At 49.6% G+C, this 17,756-nt stretch overlaps 1 protein-coding gene across 1 annotated transcript in view; it reads right to left on the reverse strand.

The window, feature by feature from the left end:
• The window catches only part of TNPO3 (transportin 3), an 82,430-nt gene that overhangs the window by 13,553 nt on the left and 51,121 nt on the right, over positions 1 to 17,756 (reverse strand). The window contains exons 7-14 of the mRNA XM_048836799.2: positions 16,946 to 17,084; positions 15,051 to 15,197; positions 14,041 to 14,148; positions 13,197 to 13,288; positions 10,334 to 10,473; positions 9,955 to 10,146; positions 7,496 to 7,587; positions 5,613 to 5,689 (exon numbers count right to left, since the gene is read on the reverse strand). Coding sequence (XP_048692756.1) covers positions 5,613 to 5,689; positions 7,496 to 7,587; positions 9,955 to 10,146; positions 10,334 to 10,473; positions 13,197 to 13,288; positions 14,041 to 14,148; positions 15,051 to 15,197; positions 16,946 to 17,084 — 987 coding nt within the window. The remainder of the gene's footprint in view (positions 1 to 5,612; positions 5,690 to 7,495; positions 7,588 to 9,954; positions 10,147 to 10,333; positions 10,474 to 13,196; positions 13,289 to 14,040; positions 14,149 to 15,050; positions 15,198 to 16,945; positions 17,085 to 17,756) is intronic.

Genomic DNA, 17,756 nt, shown 5'->3' on the forward strand with positions numbered 1-17,756 from the left:
GCTCCACGCACTCAGACGGAGAATTCTTGAAAGCAGCTTCCATTGGTCCACGCAGGTGCCATTGTCTCCTCGTTCCTCCAGCTGAGGAGATATAGGGCGGGGCGCCCTGACCCCCTTTCCAGTTCCTTCTCTGCAGCTAATTCAAGACTGCTCGGAAGCAGAGGGGAAGGATGTGGAGGTAGACTACAGACAGGGACCACACATCTCAAAGAACCTCCAGTTACCCAAATGCAGCGGTTCTCAAACTTTTGTACGGGTGACCCCTTTCACACAGCACGCCTCTGAGTGCGACCCCCCTTATAAATTAAAAACACTTTTTTATATATTTAACACCATTATAAATGCTGGAGGCGAAGTGGGGTTTGGGGTGGAGGTTGGCAGCTCGCGACCCCCCCATGTAATAACCTCGCGACTCCCTGTGGAGTCCCGACCCCCAGTTTGAGAACCTCTGCTCTAAGGTAAGTAACTTTCTCTTCTTTAAGTGCTGGTCCTGATCTGTATTCCACTGGCAGCGACTGACCAGCAGGACTCAAGGCAGATGGGGGGCTGTTTCAGGGAATGCTGTCCCAAGCAGGCGTCAGTGGAGGAGTCCTGCACTGAAGCATGTCTTGGGAGCGTGCGGAAGGAACTCCATGCAGCTGCTTTGCAAACGTCAAACAGAGTCACTTCTTGAAGCGATGCCATTGACGTGGCTTGCGTTCTTGTCGAGTACGCCTCACCCCAGGTGGGGGAGGAAGATTACATAGCCGAGAGAGTAAGATACAGCCAGAGATCCATTTGGAGATCCTCAGAAGATACAGCTTGACCTGGGACTCTTCCCGCTACAGCGATAAACAGCTTGGGAGATTTTTTGACTGGCTTTGTCCTTGTGCAGGTAGAAAGACAAGGCTTGTTGATGGGATGGAGTCTTCTTCAGATGTGTGGTGTTTTGGAAGAGACACAGTTAAGTGGCCTGACTGGTTCAGGTGAAACAAACTGCTTTGGGGGGTGAGTTTAGAATGTAAAACACAATGAAATGGTCTCTACGGAACACGGTGTAAGGAGGATTCACCATCAGTGCTCCGAGCTCACCCACCTTCCTGGCTGAGGTGACGGCTACCAGGAATGCAACTTTCATGGGAAGGACAGACATGGAACAAGTAGCGAGGGGCTCAAAGGGAGGCCTAGTGAGGACCCAAAGAACAAAGTTTAAGTCCCATTGAGGAACAAGTTTCCTTACTGGCAGAAAGGTTTGGATTAGACCCTTCCAGAATCTGGTACTCAGTGGGTGAGTGAAAATTGAGCAACCAGCGGAAGGTGGGTGAAACGCCCTGATTGCTGCCAGGTGGACACAAAGAATTGATGGGAAAAGACCCACTGTGTTGAGAGAAAGAAGATAGTCCAGAATACGGGGAATACCCGGAGCTTCTGGGCATTAAGTTTTTATTGCACCCAGATAAAGAAATGCTTCCCCTTGCTACGCACCGTTTTCTAGAGGAATCTTTTCACCTGTTGGTAAGGATGGTTTGCCCGGCTTCTGAGCATGAACGTTCTAGAGTTTGAGCCCAACCAAAAACCACGCCCTGAGATGGGAGTGCTTATGGGTTGGGGTGCTTGGGGCAGATCAGAAAGGACCAGATGATGACATGTGTAGGAAACTCGGGAACCACAACTGTCTGAGCCAGTTGGGACTGATGAGAGTGTCTTGTCCAGACGAATGTTGTGTAAGACTCGATGTGGGAGAGGTAAGGGAAGGAAGGCAGAATTCAGATGGTCTGACCACAGAAGGAGAGCGCTGCCCTGAGAGCAATGTCCTAGGCCTCGTCTGGAGCAGTGTACGTTGCACTTTGTTTGTCAGAGGCAAAGAGACCGCGTGGAGGTTCCCCATCAAGCAAAACTACTGTTTACCACGGAGGCATGGTTGATAGCAAAGTGTCTGCTAAAGGAGTCCACCAGCAGATTTTGATTTCCTGGACGGTGAACTGCTGACAGGGTGATATCATTGCTGATGTACCAATCTCACAGAGTGACCACTTCAGCACACAGGGGAATGGATCCCACTCCTCCCTGCTTGTTGATGTAAAAGACGGTCGTTGTCATATTGCCTGACACTACGAGGACTTGGGGACCTGAATGAATTGTGAGAAAGGGTTGGGCTGCTCTCAAGTTCCAGAATATCGCTGTGCATCCTGGTGTCTCAGGATGTCCAAATGCCTTGCGCTGTCTGGCTGTCCACGTGAGCTCCCCAGCTTAAAAGGGAGGCATCTATAGTGACTGTCTGGTGAGAGGGGAAGGAAGGGAACGCCCATGCATGCCTGGTGGGGATACTTCCACCACAGTGGAGATGACGTTACTTTAGTGGGAAGAGTTCCTATGGTGTTCATGGACTGTTGGTTTGGGGAGTACGCTGTTCTGAGCCATGGCTGAAGGCAATGAAGATGAGTCTGGCAAATGGTGCGATAAGCACAGATGAAGCCATGTGCTCCAGGATGGAAAGACATTCTGATTGCTGTTTGAGGGTGGTTCACGACCTGTTCTATGAGGTCCTTCATCGCTTGGAATCTGTGCACTGGCAGATAAGCCCTTGCCATGACTGACTTTAGGGAAGCTCCGATGAAGTCTACAGTTTGCACTGCAGTGACGACAGACTTTTCTGAGTTCATGCCGACCCCTAGGGAAGACAGGAGTTAGAGCACTGGTGAAGTCGACTCATAAGCATCTTGATATGTCTTGGCAATGAGACAGAGATAGGGGAAGATGGTGAAGCTCTGACACCTCATATGGGCTGCTACTACCAAAAAGAACTTGTCAGAGACCCTAAGGGCAGTAGCAAGACCAAATGGGAGCGCTTGGTGTTGAAAATGGTCAGGGGCCACCATGAACTTAAGACAATATCTGAGTGGGATGAATGTCCACGTGAAAATACGTGCCCTTCATATCAAGAGTTGTAAACCACATGCCCTTTTCCAGGAATGGGATCACAGATGCCAGTGTGACCATGCAAAATTTCAGTCTGTGAATAGAAGAGGCTGAGATGACAGACTGAGGATAGGTCTCCAGCCCCCCTTTTTTTGGGTATCCCGAAAGCATGAAGCCATGATTCACAGTGCTGCACCTACTGCTGATTGAGCAGTGGGCCTGGCAACCAACTTGCCTTCCTCAACGAGAGCTCGTAACAGAGCTCCATCTTGTTGTGGAAGCTTGTCCAAGTCCATGAATTTGGAATAGTTCAGGTAATCATACTTTGGCAACAGTACTTGGTAACTGGTTATTCTGAACTGAAGGCTAATAGAAAGGAAGACCTTCCTTCCCAATAAAATCAATGCATTTACCCTCTGTATTGACTGGAGTAGGTCTAGGATGCTGCTGTCTAGATATCTCCATGGCAGTCTGGACAACCAAAGAGTTAGGCACAGGATGAGAAAATAAATTCCACCCCTTTGGCTGGGACAATATGGTGTTTTTCTGCCCTCTTCGGAAGGGGTAAAAGTGACTGAGGTATGCCAGACTGTTCTAGCTCATTCGTTAACAGGAAGTGCTATTCAGCTGGATCCAGACGTTTGGAGAACTTCCAGAAGTTTACATTAAGGATCCTAAACTTCCTCCAGGGAGATCTGTAGCTCCTCTGTAACCTTACACAACAATTCCTGGAACTGCTTGCTGGAGGGATGGGTATCAGAGTGACTGCTTCATCCAGAGATAAGGACGGTCTCCATTGGTACCACCGGATCCTGCTCATAAACTTGCTCTTCCATGGGGCCAGAGGAAGCTCTGGCTGTCCTCTCGCAGAGGAGGGATGGACTGACTCCCTCATGGATCATGTCGACTCTGGAAGATGGTCCAGGTCCCTGGGACTCCAGAACAGACAGTAGGAGGGGTCAAATGGGGGGTTGTGGAGGTCCCCAGGGCATGGGGTACCAATGGTTCTGAGGTAGGTAATGAGATAGGCGCTGGTTCCAGGCTGGCCTGGGTCCTTTGTCTGGGAAGGCATGCCCTGGAGGAAGTGATGTCGGTTCCTTGGGTAATTCAGTCTCCCAAGGGGAAAAAAAAAGCCAATTCTGAATCCATTGGCCAAACCGACGGTTCCGCAGAAGGGAAATGACGCCTGGACAATGGAATGGGAGACAGACTCCTCCGACAAACTGCATCTCCTGGTAGAGTCAACGCCTCCCTCATGAGGGAAGGACCTTATGGTGATGGAGACTGGAGATCAGGGAGACCAAAAATGTCAGATGTAGCGCAAGATTCTGTTTGCCCCAGAATAGGAGGTGGTCCGTCTGCCTGAACCAACGGAGCCGGAGGAGTTAGTTTGTGCCACAGTCGGGCGAGGCAGTACTGTTGGTGGTTGAGACTCTCTATGGTTGCCTTTTGCCAGTGCCAGAGGCATTGTTGCCAGCAGAGTGGTCTGGTGCCAATGGAGCCCTGGGTTTGTGGCCCTTTTTGTCATGCCCCCGAGCCGACTCATGGCACAGGCTGAGCAGAAAGACTTGCTTGACTTAGCAGGGTTGTATCTGGCTGCTTTGAAGTGGATTTAGAGGAGAATTTGCTCTTGTGCTTATGAGAGCACTCCCGGCCCACCCAACAAGACCCCAGCAGGGGGTCTGTAGGAGTTCATTCCCTCGCTCCTAAGTCTGACTTCACGGCATGAAATGCACTCCTTGCTGAGTCAGGCCAATGTATGGGGTGTCCCCCAGCTGGGGCCTGACTGCAGCCTCATGACCTTCTCCATTAAGTGCTTCTTCAGAGGAAGTTTCCACTCCTCACAGGTATGACTGAGGAAAGAGTGGCAGATAGTAAACCTTGCTGCAACGTGAGCTTCCCCCAAGGATACTAAGATATGTATGCCTGTGACAATGGACGCAGCTCAGTGAATGGTGGGACTTTCCATTCCCCACTCGGCTGGACAAAGACACTCCCTCTGAGCTACATCTTTATACCCTGATACAAACAAGTTAGTTACGGTCCCTCTGACATAGTTAGTTACTGCCCCCTGACGTGGCTAGTTATCACCCATCACCTTGTACATGTTGGTTTAAAACAAACATTTTTATTATGTACAGTTATCCTGACCTTATCTTTTAGGAGGGGTCAGTGTGTTCCTTTTATCCTTGGGGAATGTTTTTGAACCATCCTTGATATCGGGCTGTGTTTGCGTGAGCACTCTGTGTGTAGTACTTCTTAGGAATGTGAATTTCTGCAATATCAGCCCTGTTCTTGCCAGATTCTGTGAGCAGGTCCTGCCTCATACCAGGCCTATGATAAAAGGGCTTATGTCTCAGGCTCTCTTCCTACTACAAGAAGGAACTTGAGAGGCAGTTGGTTTGTTTTGCGCTTTATCTCCTGGGTTAGAGGCACAGGACAGCGAGGGCACATGTGTAGATCAATGGACACTGCTTTCAGGAACTCTGACAGCAGGCGCCTGGATACATGCATACCCACAGTGGAATAACATAGGGCGAGCGCACTTGAAGAAGAACGTATCGTTTTTACAGACCTTTGTAAATGAGAACCTCTGGCTGGTTCAGGGATTTTAAGTTGATCTAGAGAGATCAGCAGGCCCCACCCAGCCCCCAGCAAGACAGTCTTACTCAGGAGCTCCCAACAAAGCCTGCATTAGTCCCCACCTCTCTTACCTAAATATGACAGCCAGTCGATCTAGGGGCACAGTGGGGTCTGAAGACAGGCCATTGCTCGGCTCCTGAGACAGCAGCTGGAGAAACAAGCAAAATTAGCTGAGATTTCAGTGACCATACGGAGCTCCATTCTGAATGGCTGTTGTCCCGAGAACACAAAGTAAACTGACAGGTTTCAGAGTAACAGCCGTGTTAGTCTGTATTCGCAAAAAGAAAAGGAGTACTTGTGGCACCTTAGAGACTAATCAATTTATTTGAGCATAAGCTTTCGTGAGCTACAGCTCACTTCATCGGATGCATACTGTGGAAAGTACACAAGATCTTTTTATACACACAAAGCATGAAAAAATGGGTGTTTACCACTACAAAAGGTTTTCTCTCCCCCCACCCCACTCTCCTGCTGGTAATAGCTTATCTAAAGTGATCACTCTCCTTACAATGTGTATGATAATCAAGTTGAGCCATTTCCAGCACAAATCCAGGGTTTAACAAGAACGTCGGGGGGGGGGGGGGGGGGGGGGGGTGGTAGGAAAAAACAAGGGGAAATAGGTTACCTTGCATAATGACTTATGGGGGAGAGAAAACTTTTTGTAGTGGTAAACACCCATTTTTTCATGCTTTGTGTGTATAAAAAGATCTTGTGTATTTTCCACAGTATGCATCCGATGAAGTGAGCTGTAGCTCACGAAAGCTTATGCTCAAATAAATTGGTTAGTCTCTAAGGTGCCACAAGTACTCCTTTTCTTTTTACAAAGTAAACTGTGCCTCTTTCACACCTCACAAGCAATGTTCATGTCTCAGACTCCCCATGTTCTGGCCAATGCAGAGCAGAAGACTCTTCTGTTCGTAGACAGAAGTGGGGAGTATCACACTATGAGCCTGAAGGGAAAGATGTGGGACTAGGGCTTGTGAAAAGATTTGAGTGGTGACTAGTCTCAGCTGCACAAGATGGGAAGTTCCTACTACCTACGGCTTTTCCATGGGGCATTCAGAGCTTTCTTGACAGGGATTTCAGACAGAATGGCAAAGGAGAGCCCTACCAGGAGGGGACAAACTGATCAGCTGGTGAGCACGCCTCACAAGTTACTCACATCAAACTGTACACCACACTTAACTCAGCTTCCACAACAGAGAGGGAGCCATTCAGCCCACCTGGATCCAAAATGGCAGGTCATTTTAGGAATGACATATGGGAGTATCCCATGCAATCTTACTTAGCTGCCCGTCCCCTCACTTCCCAGCCCTTTCCACTTTTTACCTTCCTTTAGCCAAGACTCCAAATGAAAAGGCATCATGGGCTACTTATACTTCAGGGATGGGTAAGTGGCCCGTGACCACCATCAACTACACTGTAGGGGTACAGTCCATAGAGACTATAGATTTCAGCATGCAAAGATCCATCTTGATCACAGCAGAGATGAAGCACTGCATGCTGGGAGATACAACATGAGGAGACTAGCTCCATACTGAAGCTGCAATCGGCTACATTTCATGCAAATTGGCTCATGTATTTACAACACTTTCAAGCGTTCTGCAAATCTGGTTCTTACACCTATTTAAGTTACTATGCTCCTCTCTGAATCAGATCCTCAGCTGGTGTCAATCTGTGTAGCTGCACTGACTTCAGCGAGCTACAGCAGCGTATGCCAGCGGAAGTTATGACGCTGTATTTTCAGATCTTGCTTCACGCTGTTGTCGTTCCCACGTTATTTCCCCATGCTCAGAATAGTAAGTTGCTCAGTGCTATGGCACTTGTAGAACACTGCAGCCACAGTGGAAGTTTTCTACTGAGCAACACACAGAAAATTCCTACTACAGACTGGCATAACCAATCCAGCTGCAGAACAAGGCAAAAGTTCTGCAACTGCAGTGCCCCGAAGTACCTTTTTCAGTGCCATCACCTGAACGGCACACAGTTCGCTGAGGCACTCTGCTATCTTTTCCAAGGGTAGCCGGGCAAGAACTAATGCTGTCCCTGGAATGCAAGAGGAAAAGAATTCAGGGAGAAGGTCAAGTGGAAGTTTAGTCAGTTTCAGACACTAAATGAACAAGTTTCCCCACATGGATCCAACTGCAGCAAAATCAATTGAAAATCTCCCTACACACAGCAGGAAAAAACATCTAATAATATCCACATGTCCTGACTGGACATGAAGTTATTACCCCTCAAATAAAACACATTCCTCTGAATATACCACAACTTGGCATTGCTGCTTCATTTGGATCAGACGCTGAAATGGATGTGTGGGATGGAAGACGAAAGATGCTGGCATGCTGGAGTAAGAGAAGAACCTAGATGAATGAAAAATCTAGCAACCCCACTCAAATCACACTTGTGACCTGAAAAGAAAAGCACGATGCACCATTGAGCTTAGAATAGGCACAAAACATTTCTGTCATAGCACGTCATTATGTAGTAAAAGCTCTTTATATTTCAGCCTAATTGCAATAATCCTGGAAAATTACACACTTTTGGGGGACGGAAAAAAAAAGTAAAAGCTTATACTACAGCATTTTAGGGGTCTTACAGTCGGTACAAAATCAAACACCACTTGCATTGCCCCGTCACTGCCCATTGCTGTAAGGGCCCGTGGTAACAACAGCATCTTACCTAAAATGTACTCAGAGCACAAACATAAAATGATATGCAAAATGTGTTAATGCAACATAAAGGGTGCAGTCAGGCACTGGTCAGGAAATGCACAAGTTAAGGTTGCAACAGCAGCAGTTGTTTTAGCCAAGTGTCACTCAGTGCAAGTTTCCTGGCATGTGTTTTACAACGTAAATTGGAAATTGCATATTAAACCAGAAAACATGGACAGCGTTACCTCTCCTTGACATGGCCAATACAATACTGCTGAGGAACCTTCACTTTGCCCTTTCCTAACCATGCAATTCAATGCTCTGGTATCAGAACACGAGTATTTAAACTCCCTCAGTGCAATGTGTTGTTTTGTTTAAAGAAAACAAACTCTCCAGGGAGCGCAAGTGCTAGGATTGCCTGAAACCCCTTAAAAAGAATGTTAGATGCAAGGTCCTGCAAATCTTTTAACGCAAGCCACATTACAGACGCACAAGCAATTAAACAGCTAACGACATACATTGATAAGCAAGTACAGTAAAAGCTAGGTTATCCGACACTTTACCAACTGGAAAGCGCTATAAACCGGCATTTCTGATCTTACTGAAAGTCCGGTTTATAGTACAGTTGGTGCAGGGCCGGCAGGCGGCTCGGCTTGCTCGCCCTGCCCCGCCCCAAGCGCTGGCCCCACAGCTCCCATTGGCCAGGAATCGCAGCCAATGAAAGCTGCGGGGGCGGTGCCTGTGGGCGGAGGCAGCGCACAGAGCTGTCAAGCCACACCTCCACCTGCAGGCCAAGAGCTCCCATTGGCGTGGTTCCCGGCAAATGGGAGCTCCGGAGCCCGCGCTCGGGGAGTGGTGAGTACACAGAGCCGCCTAGCCACGCCTCTGCCTAGGAGCAGCAGGGACATGTCGCTGCTTCCAGGGAGCCGCCTGAGATGAGCGCCGCCTGGATCCGGCACCCCGAATCCCCTCCCATGCCCCAACCCTCTGCCCCAAGCCTTCCTGCACCCAAACTCCCTCCCAGAGCCCACGCCCCTCACCCCTCTCACGCCCCAACCCCGAGCCCCTTCCCAACACCCAAACTCCCTCCCTCTTAGTTAACCGGAAATTTTTTACCTACTGGCACCCTCTATTCCCCCAACATGCTGGATAACAAAGCTTTTACTGTACTTCTGAAAGACAGCTTGCTGCTTGAAGACCTTAATGCAAGTTGATGGCTATTGACATACATTGAAGAATGAACATTAAAAACTGCACGAGTGCAAATCAGTCTGTTTCCAGAAGTACAAAAACTTTTGTTTTCCACTGTGCATGAGCCGAAGCCAGTTTCCATGAACTCAGAACTATTATCAGACTAGCTTCAAATTCGGTCCCATTGGTACTTAAGAATATTTTCATGCTACATTTCAACGTTCTACCAGAGTCACTGAATGAAGTGTGGCAGTAGGTTTTAAAGCAGAAAACCTGTATTTTTCTACTTCTTCTTCAGAGCTGAGCATAACTGAAAAAATTCGGATCCAACTTTCTTTAAAACAAAAACAAACAAACAAACAAAAAAATCACCTTTGGGCCAAGAAAAGGCATGGAAAATTCTGGCCTGAAAGTGATTTGGTCAGAATTCACTGTGATTTGAGAATGTCAACTGAAGTGTGACACTGGGGGCTGTAATACACCCCCTCGGTGACCCTCACAATATCGAGTGTACGTCTGCACTAAGCAGTAAGTCCTAACAGCGGTGTCTGGGCATGTGAGGAAATACCTTTAAGGAGTCCCACAGCAGCCTCTGGAGACAGCATGAAGGAGTCGAGGGAGCGGGCAATCTCCAGCAGGCCGTTAAAGTGCTGAGCCATATGGTCCCGGCATACTGAGCAGATATTGTGAATAGCTTTGGCAGCAGCAGAGGCCAGTGACTTTTCACAGAGACCTTTCATCAAGTAACCCAGCACAGGATCTGAGAAGAGAAGAAACCCACAAGGAGACACTGGATTATACAGAGGACTCCCACAGCTTCATTTTCTGCCTCATTCTAAGAGGCACACTGGTTTATCTGTCCCGCATTGACCTTGAAGAGGTCACATTTCCCAGAGGGAAGCCAGCTGAAGTGCAGAGACTGAGCTAGTGTCAACGGCTAGACTCACCCAGGAACTGAGGGTTTCTGTCCACGACTTCACTCATTTCTCCCACCAGCTCGATGCTGGTGTAGCGGACAGCAGTGTGTACGGATTCGGGGAGGCGCACCACCCCCTCCAGCACCTCCACCAGCGTCGGGTTGTTCTCCCTGGGGACAGAGGACAGTGGTTACTCAGTATCTGGCACAGTCAGTCCTATTCCCAAGCAAGAAACCGACAGTTTCAGCCTTCAAATAGCAGAATCGATGGAAGTACCAGCTAGATCAAGGAACCATGAGGCGCTACCCTGAGGAGCCTGGATAGAAAGTCTGACACACCGCCCAGCGGGGGCCAGTATCTTTAACAATAACTGTAACAATACTCAGCACTTAAACGCTATTCAGTCCAAGCTTTACACCGGGGAGCCAGAGCCAGGGGAGAGGACCACCAAGCTCCAGAATACTAGTGGCAAGAAAGAGCAGCAAGCTGAAGAAGAGTGAATGAGAAGAGTCATCTGGTAAGAGCCAGGGTTATGGGGCAAGACAGAGAGGAAAACACTCAGCAAGGAATTCAACGGGCATTCCTGATTAACCCTGAGCGGCACTTGTACTCAGATCATTGTGGGGCTCCTACTTGGACGCACACAGGACCCTTCCATCGCCACCCACTCCACTGGACACAAAAAGCATCTCTAAGATACAAGGAATCCAACTCATCAGCCCTAGACATCATCTGTTTTATCCTGCCCTGTTCCATCAGCTATGCCCTGAACTAGGGGAAGTGCGCCTCCTAGTGGTACCAGAAGGGAATTCAGCCCTATTGGTGGAGGTGTCTCACTCCACCAGTGTGCCTGTGTTTTCAGCTGTTAACCAAGTAATCAGCGACCAGGAGGAGCCACAGTGGGAAAGGCTGTGTTCAGAGGAACAAGGGTCAGTAACCCGGGAGACACAAAGCAACAAGATGGTCAAGCTCTCAGAAACCTCCATCACTCTTGCTACAGGGGAATGACGTTAGAAAGGAGAAGAAGAGCAACACGATGAGTTTTGATGCTTGGCAGTCTGAGCCGGTGAATCTACAGGCAACAGACTAGCAACCACCTCCTCCCTGGAGCACCTGCCCTGTAGAGACCGGATAGATTTGTTCTGGCAAAACTCGAACACCTTGCCAACACTTAATTTATCCTCCCCCTCCCCCGTTTTGCTAGTCCTCTGTGACTCAGTCGTCTGGTGTCAGGGCATCCCAGACAACAGAGAGCGCCAGCCTCCAGGGACCGGCGCAGTTACGGAACTCCTGCCCTTCCCCTCTACCAGCCGGGAGGCAATGGCCTTCCGGATCCTAGGGCCGCTCCCAGCAGGGGATGCGCCAATAATCGTTTTACAGACTCGTGACGCGAGCTGCAATTGAAACAGTACTTTACAGAGTTGTTCCCTGCCCTGAAGGGCTCCCTGCCTTCCACAAGCCAGATGAGAGATACCAGGCAGTAACATTGGGAGGGATTTGAGGAGCAGAGGGCATTGGCGGATGGCACTGGCTGAGGGTGCATTAAGGAGAGGGGCTGGGAAAGAACAGAGAATGGGGAGAATGAAGGCAGAGGCCGGGTGATGCACGGTCCTGACGGTACACAAGGAGGGAGTCCAGCACCGAGGTATCTGGGGCTCCTCACTTACGTTTCACATCAGCAGTAATCTCTCTCTCGACTGAGGAGCCCTGTGGCACACGAAGGTCTCTGCATGAGCTTGCAGGACCTGCATTTTTAGCGGGTAAACCTGACTTGCTGGTTGGGGGGACAGCGGCTCAAGCGCTACAGACAAGAGCAACTCGGGGCTGCTCAGGGTATTTTCAGCCGTCCCTGAATCTTGGCAACTGGTTCTCCTGGGGGGTCCTGCTCCCCAGTGGAGGCACAGCATTCGTACCTGCCGCAGATCTCTTGGCTCCCCCACAGAACAATGAGGGAGCAAAGAAATCTGTGGGGAAACACACGCCCCTTCCGCGGCAGCCTGGGAGCATCTGCTGGGAGCAGCTGACAGCAGATCATGGGGGGCGGGGAAGCTGGGCGTGCATGCGCCCCTGGAGAGACATTAAGGGGGTAGGGCTGGGCGGGTGCCTGTATGAACCAGTGAGAGAGACTCACTCTGTCCCTCTTGCTCGCCGTTGCTGTGTCCTGGAGGCGTAGGGCTGGGTGAAGCAGGCTCTGTCCCTGAGGCAGAGCAGAAATGTAACAACTAAGCAGGCAGGCTGCTAATGTTCCCAATGTTAGTTAATTGTTCCTATTCTTAGCCAATTCAGGCTCCTATACCTTGCCAGAGCGTGCAAAGGAGCCTTATTGTAAAGGATACTGAGGGAACCCTGAGCTAGGAAGGGCTCTGGGCTTTCTCGTGTTTTTTCCCCTATGCCAGAGAGGGGGCACAAGGGGCTAGATTACAGCTGAGGATCTATTTCACTTATCCATTGGAAAAAAATGCAGGACAATTATTAGCGAAACTGTCCGACTTCCATGTGTGAAAGTCTGAGCAATTCAAAGTGACAGTCTGCTTCACAGAACACCAAACAGCAAACTAAAACTCCTGTAATTTAAATGAAAATCCAGGATTAGAACTGGAATGCAGGGTCTTGGTTACTGTGTGTTTGTAACTTAACTTTCAGGTGTTTAGGAAATGCTGAACAGCTACTGTGACTGTTTTTCTGTGTGATAGTTCAAATAAATTACCAAAATAAGTGAAACTGGTGTGATTATATTGCATTATTTTGACAAATAAAATATGCAGAATTGTGGATGTTTTGGTGCAGAATTCCCCCAGGAGTAAACTGGTCAGCTGCAGCCAGAGCCCCGAAAACAAATGGGACGAGCCCCTACACCCAATCTTCACAGAGGCAGGCAGTGCCTGATACTCACTGGTCAACGCTCTTGGCTATAGAGGCCATGATGAAGAGAACAGCTTCCGTCACCTCCCAGGGAGGGTTCCCATCCTTCAAGGTAGCATAAAGCTGTGGGGCAGAGAGAGTCGGTCACACAGGAGGATTAAGAAAGTCGGGCAGCAGCAGGGTAGCACCTCTCCTTGGGAAGTGGCAGAAGAACCTGTTTGCTCCTCTCCTCCTAAACTGCTTTCCCAGCACTCTCTGGAGCCTGGTTCTGCACCGAGGCTGATCTAATGCTCACTGCTAGCACCGCGGTCTCAGAGGCGGCCTGAAGTGCGCTGAGGCCTGTGACGAGACCCACTCGGCGGCAGCTCCTGGAGGCGATCTCACCCCGCCACCAAGAACCAGCTTTTATCACACAGCGGAGTGACTGCAGCGTCCTCACTGCTGAACGCCCCGAGGGGCAGCGTAGCGTGGCGTCAGCTGGCAGAGAGGAAAGGAACCTGGGAGACAGCCCCTGGGGCCCAGCCAGACCACACAGTGGTGAACATGACAGGATATGCAGAGATCCTTCATTTTGTCAAGGAGGGGAGAGTACACGCTCCACTGTAGCTGGAGTGGGCTCTGAACTAACAGCGAGTGGTAGGGGACACGGCAATCCAGGATCAAGCCACAGGAGCCGACTCTGGCCAGCCTGGTGGAGGTGAGCAGCCAACACCGCCACAAGGAGAAGACACGGCCTCTCAGGGTAACAATCCATTCACAGAATATGGACATTACATCATCCTGTGCGTGCAAAGCCACGCTAAACACGCCCAAGGCAACAGAATCCCCTCCGAGGCAACTTACCCAGCGCCACGGCAGCATTACTAGGGGCTCACCTGGGCAAAACATTCCACCGATCCAACCAGGAAGATCAAGTCCTTCACCAGGTCCGAGACCCTCATCCGGAACTCCCCGAAGTCATCTGTCTCCTCCGGGACACCCTCCTAGCAGAGATTTAGAGTTGGAGGAAGTGGGGTTACAGCAGCTAAGGGGACTTCCAGATCCTAATTCACCCACAGAGCAAGGGAAGGGCAAGACAAGCTATTACATTAAGCCACCCTAAACCATGTGATCCTCTCTGCCACCTCAGCCGAAGGGGATTTCAATGGATGGAAAGCAGGAGCACCAACATCATGTCAAGCGAGGTGTCTGGGGCTCATGATTGGCCCACTCCACACATCCTGCATTAACAGGCCAGATCCTCTCCCCGCACTGAGCTCCGGAAATAAAGGCAAGCTCTCAGACCCATGCAAAGTCTCCGGGAGGTGGGGGAATACAGCCGGGGATGGCACTAAGTATTCCAAGCGGCTCAGGCTCCTTCAAGAAGGGAGACAGTGACCAGCGGGGAGGACAGTCAGGTGAATGTGCTCAGCCTGCAATTCCACACTGGCATTTCAGCTGGGGGAGAAGGGGACCCAAGAATGGCAAAAGCAAAAATGAGACCTGCCAGCACCCAGCTCCCCCATCATACACTTGCCCACCCAAGAGTCATTCTAGGGCAGCACAGCCACTAGACCTCTCTGCCGGAACACAGGCTGGCTTGCTGAAGGGAGGGGATGTCAGATTAGGCCCTCTAAGTATATGGCAGTTTTCGTTACTGCCCAATCCCGTCATTTCCATCCCTAACTGCAGATGGAAATGAGGGGGGTGGGCGGTAACGAAAACTGTTACGTGCCTGGTTCCTTAGCTAGCCATTACATGCAGAGCCGTTACATGCCTGGTTCCTTAGCTAGCAGTGACAATCAGCGCGTGGGGAAGGTGAGCTGCATTTCACCAACCCCCCCATGTCCACTGCAGCCTACTGGAGCAGGGGAGGAAAAAGGAAGAGAGCTGAACGCAGCCTTACGTGGTCCGGGTCAAGCTGACAGTGTCTGGCCAGAGCATGCAGAAGCCTCTGGATGTAGGCTTTGAAGATGCTGTGTATGACTGCATCATCTGTTTTGTACAGATGCTCCCCCAGTCTGTACCAGAAATTAAAGGAAATTTCTACCACCTGTTGGGAGAGGAAAAACAGCCACTCGTCATTTTCACAGACAGGATTTTGCCCCCATCCTCCTAGTGTGGAAAGTCGTCAGAAGGCTGCTGCCGAAAAGCACCGTCACAGGCTCCACACTTACACCTGCAGCCTCAACAAAGCCACGAGCAGCTCCTTCGGCTTCACAAACCTGCATTTTTCGCTTGTTGTTTAAGCAGTTGATTTAAAAATCAAACAAGTTAGTGCTGGGACAGCGTTTGGATGAGTGACCCTGCAGAGTAACAGTGAAGATGTCCCCACGCTGGGCGTACTCTGGCCTAGGGAGCCATCCCCGAGCAAAGGGGTAATTCAGCCTCCTGGCTTCAAACCTCTTCAGATACTAGTGTATCTTGCAGCAGTGGATAGAGCTCACTAGGAGCTCAGCTGAAGTCATCAGCTCACTTCATGTAGGTCAAACATCTGTCAGACAGAAACCTCCACCCCCTCCTCGCTCAGGCATGAGTCACCCCAATAACCATGGAAAGATAATGTGACTCTCATCCCAAGGCCTGGGCCACACATAAAAACTGCATCTAAGAAAGCGCTGCACCCTGAGTGTGGACCCAGTTACATGCACAGACGCATGCTTTATATCGGTATAACTGTGTCCATATGAGGGGTGGGGTCAGTATAATTATCAGCCAAAAGCTGACAGTTATCCTGGTACCCAAACTGTGTGCAGATAAGGCCTAAGGGACTTCTGTGTATTTGAAAACCCGCACCTCTAGAAGTTAACAGCATGCTAGCCCACTTAAAACCCAGTCAGTCCAGTTTCTACTTTTCTCATGAAGAGAGACTAATTTTAAAGGCTTGACTCCTCCATCAGTAAAGTTCTATGTCCCAAATAAAGTGATGGGTGCATAGGTAGTTATGAAACCAGGTCTGGCTGGTGACATGTATTAGTGCTATATGTAACGAGCACCAATCCATAAATCAGTACCTCTGTGATGGGGGCACATTTACTGAACACAGATCTGAACAGAAGGGGCACAGCAAACACAACTAAAGGTCAGTCAGCAAGATTTTAGTTAATCAAACTGTCCCAGGGGATATCCCAAGAGGGGGAGATCTGGGGAAATCCCACATCTTACATGTGATATTTTGCTATTCTGAGCTTCAGGCGGTGTGCAAAAGTGTGCCGGGGGGAGAAAGCGAGGGGAGATGAGATCACTCATCTGATTTGGGTGGATATGCAAGAAATTACCGCTACATTACAAGGGCTAGCCTTATGGGTGAGCTGTGGTCAAGAGGCAAGGAGTGAGGAGGGCCAGTAGTGTGAGGCCGCAGAAGCAAGCTAGGGGCAATGGGTCGGGGGGAGGCAGCAGAGCTGGGAGCAATGAGGGTGGGGAGCAGCAGGGGCCAGGGGAGGCACCAAAATACATGTTCACCCAGGAATCTATTCTCCCTAAGGCGGACCCTGACTGACTACTGCACAGAGAAGATGTAGGAAGCAAGATACAGCTCCTAGCAGGTGAGAGGTTTAAAATGCTTTCAAGCAAATTGATGAGGGACTTTTCCTTACCTCTTCCATCAGGAGAGGCTGCCTCGGGTTTCTATCCCAGGCACAGATGAGTTAAACAATACCTTCTGCATCACAAATTCAGAGCAAGGCTTTCAAGGCCACTATGGAACGGGACCTGAAACCTGCCCAAACTCGCTAGGCTATAAAGAAAAGCTTTCTGAAGATCTGATTGAGGAAGAAGAGTGAGTAACGCACTGAGTCCTACCTCATACTGTGGATGGCCTGCACAGATCAGCAACAACTCCAGCGTGCGCAGGTCCCCCAGCCCGTGGCCTGGTGAACAAACAATTTTATCCAGAAACGTCTCACAGAGTTCAGTGAAGACACGGCAGTAATTGAGAACCCTGTTGAAGGAAGTGAAGCAAATCATGTTTCACATGCAAATACCCAGTGATATCGTAAATACAGGGAGAAACTGTCTCCTACTTATGTACAGCATTAGCTTCCTGAAGCTAACATGCACTAAGCAGTCATCTCAGAGGCAGGGGTACACTGAATCCTTCCATTTCAGCAGCCTTTTTATCCAGAGACGTTTCTAATTCACCCCCCAAATTCAGGGAAATGGGGTTACAATGTACTGAAGAGCATCATAGTTGTGGGAGTTATGTGCTTAACAAAATCTGAACTAAGAACGGCCATCCTGGGTCAAAGACCAATGGTCCATCGAGCCCAGTATCCTGTCTTCCAACAGTGGCCAGAGCCAGATCCTTCAGAGGGAACGAACAGAACAGGGCAATCTCGAGTGATCCATCCCCTGTTGTCCAGTTCCAGCTTCTGGCAGTCAGACATTTTGGGACACCCAGATTATGGGGTTGTATCGTTGACCATTTTGGCTAATAATCACTGATGGACTTATCCTCCAGGAACTTAACTAATTCTTTTTTGAATCCAGTTATGCTTCCAGACTTCGCAACATCCCACAGCAAGGAGTTCCACAGGTTGACGGTGCGTTGTGTGAAGAAATACTTCCTTATGTTTGTTTTAAACCTACTGCTTATTAATTTCATTTGGTGACC

Source organism: Caretta caretta, chromosome 1 (genome assembly GCF_965140235.1).
Source record: "Caretta caretta isolate rCarCar2 chromosome 1, rCarCar1.hap1, whole genome shotgun sequence".
NCBI classification, from domain to species: domain Eukaryota; kingdom Metazoa; phylum Chordata; order Testudines; family Cheloniidae; genus Caretta; species Caretta caretta.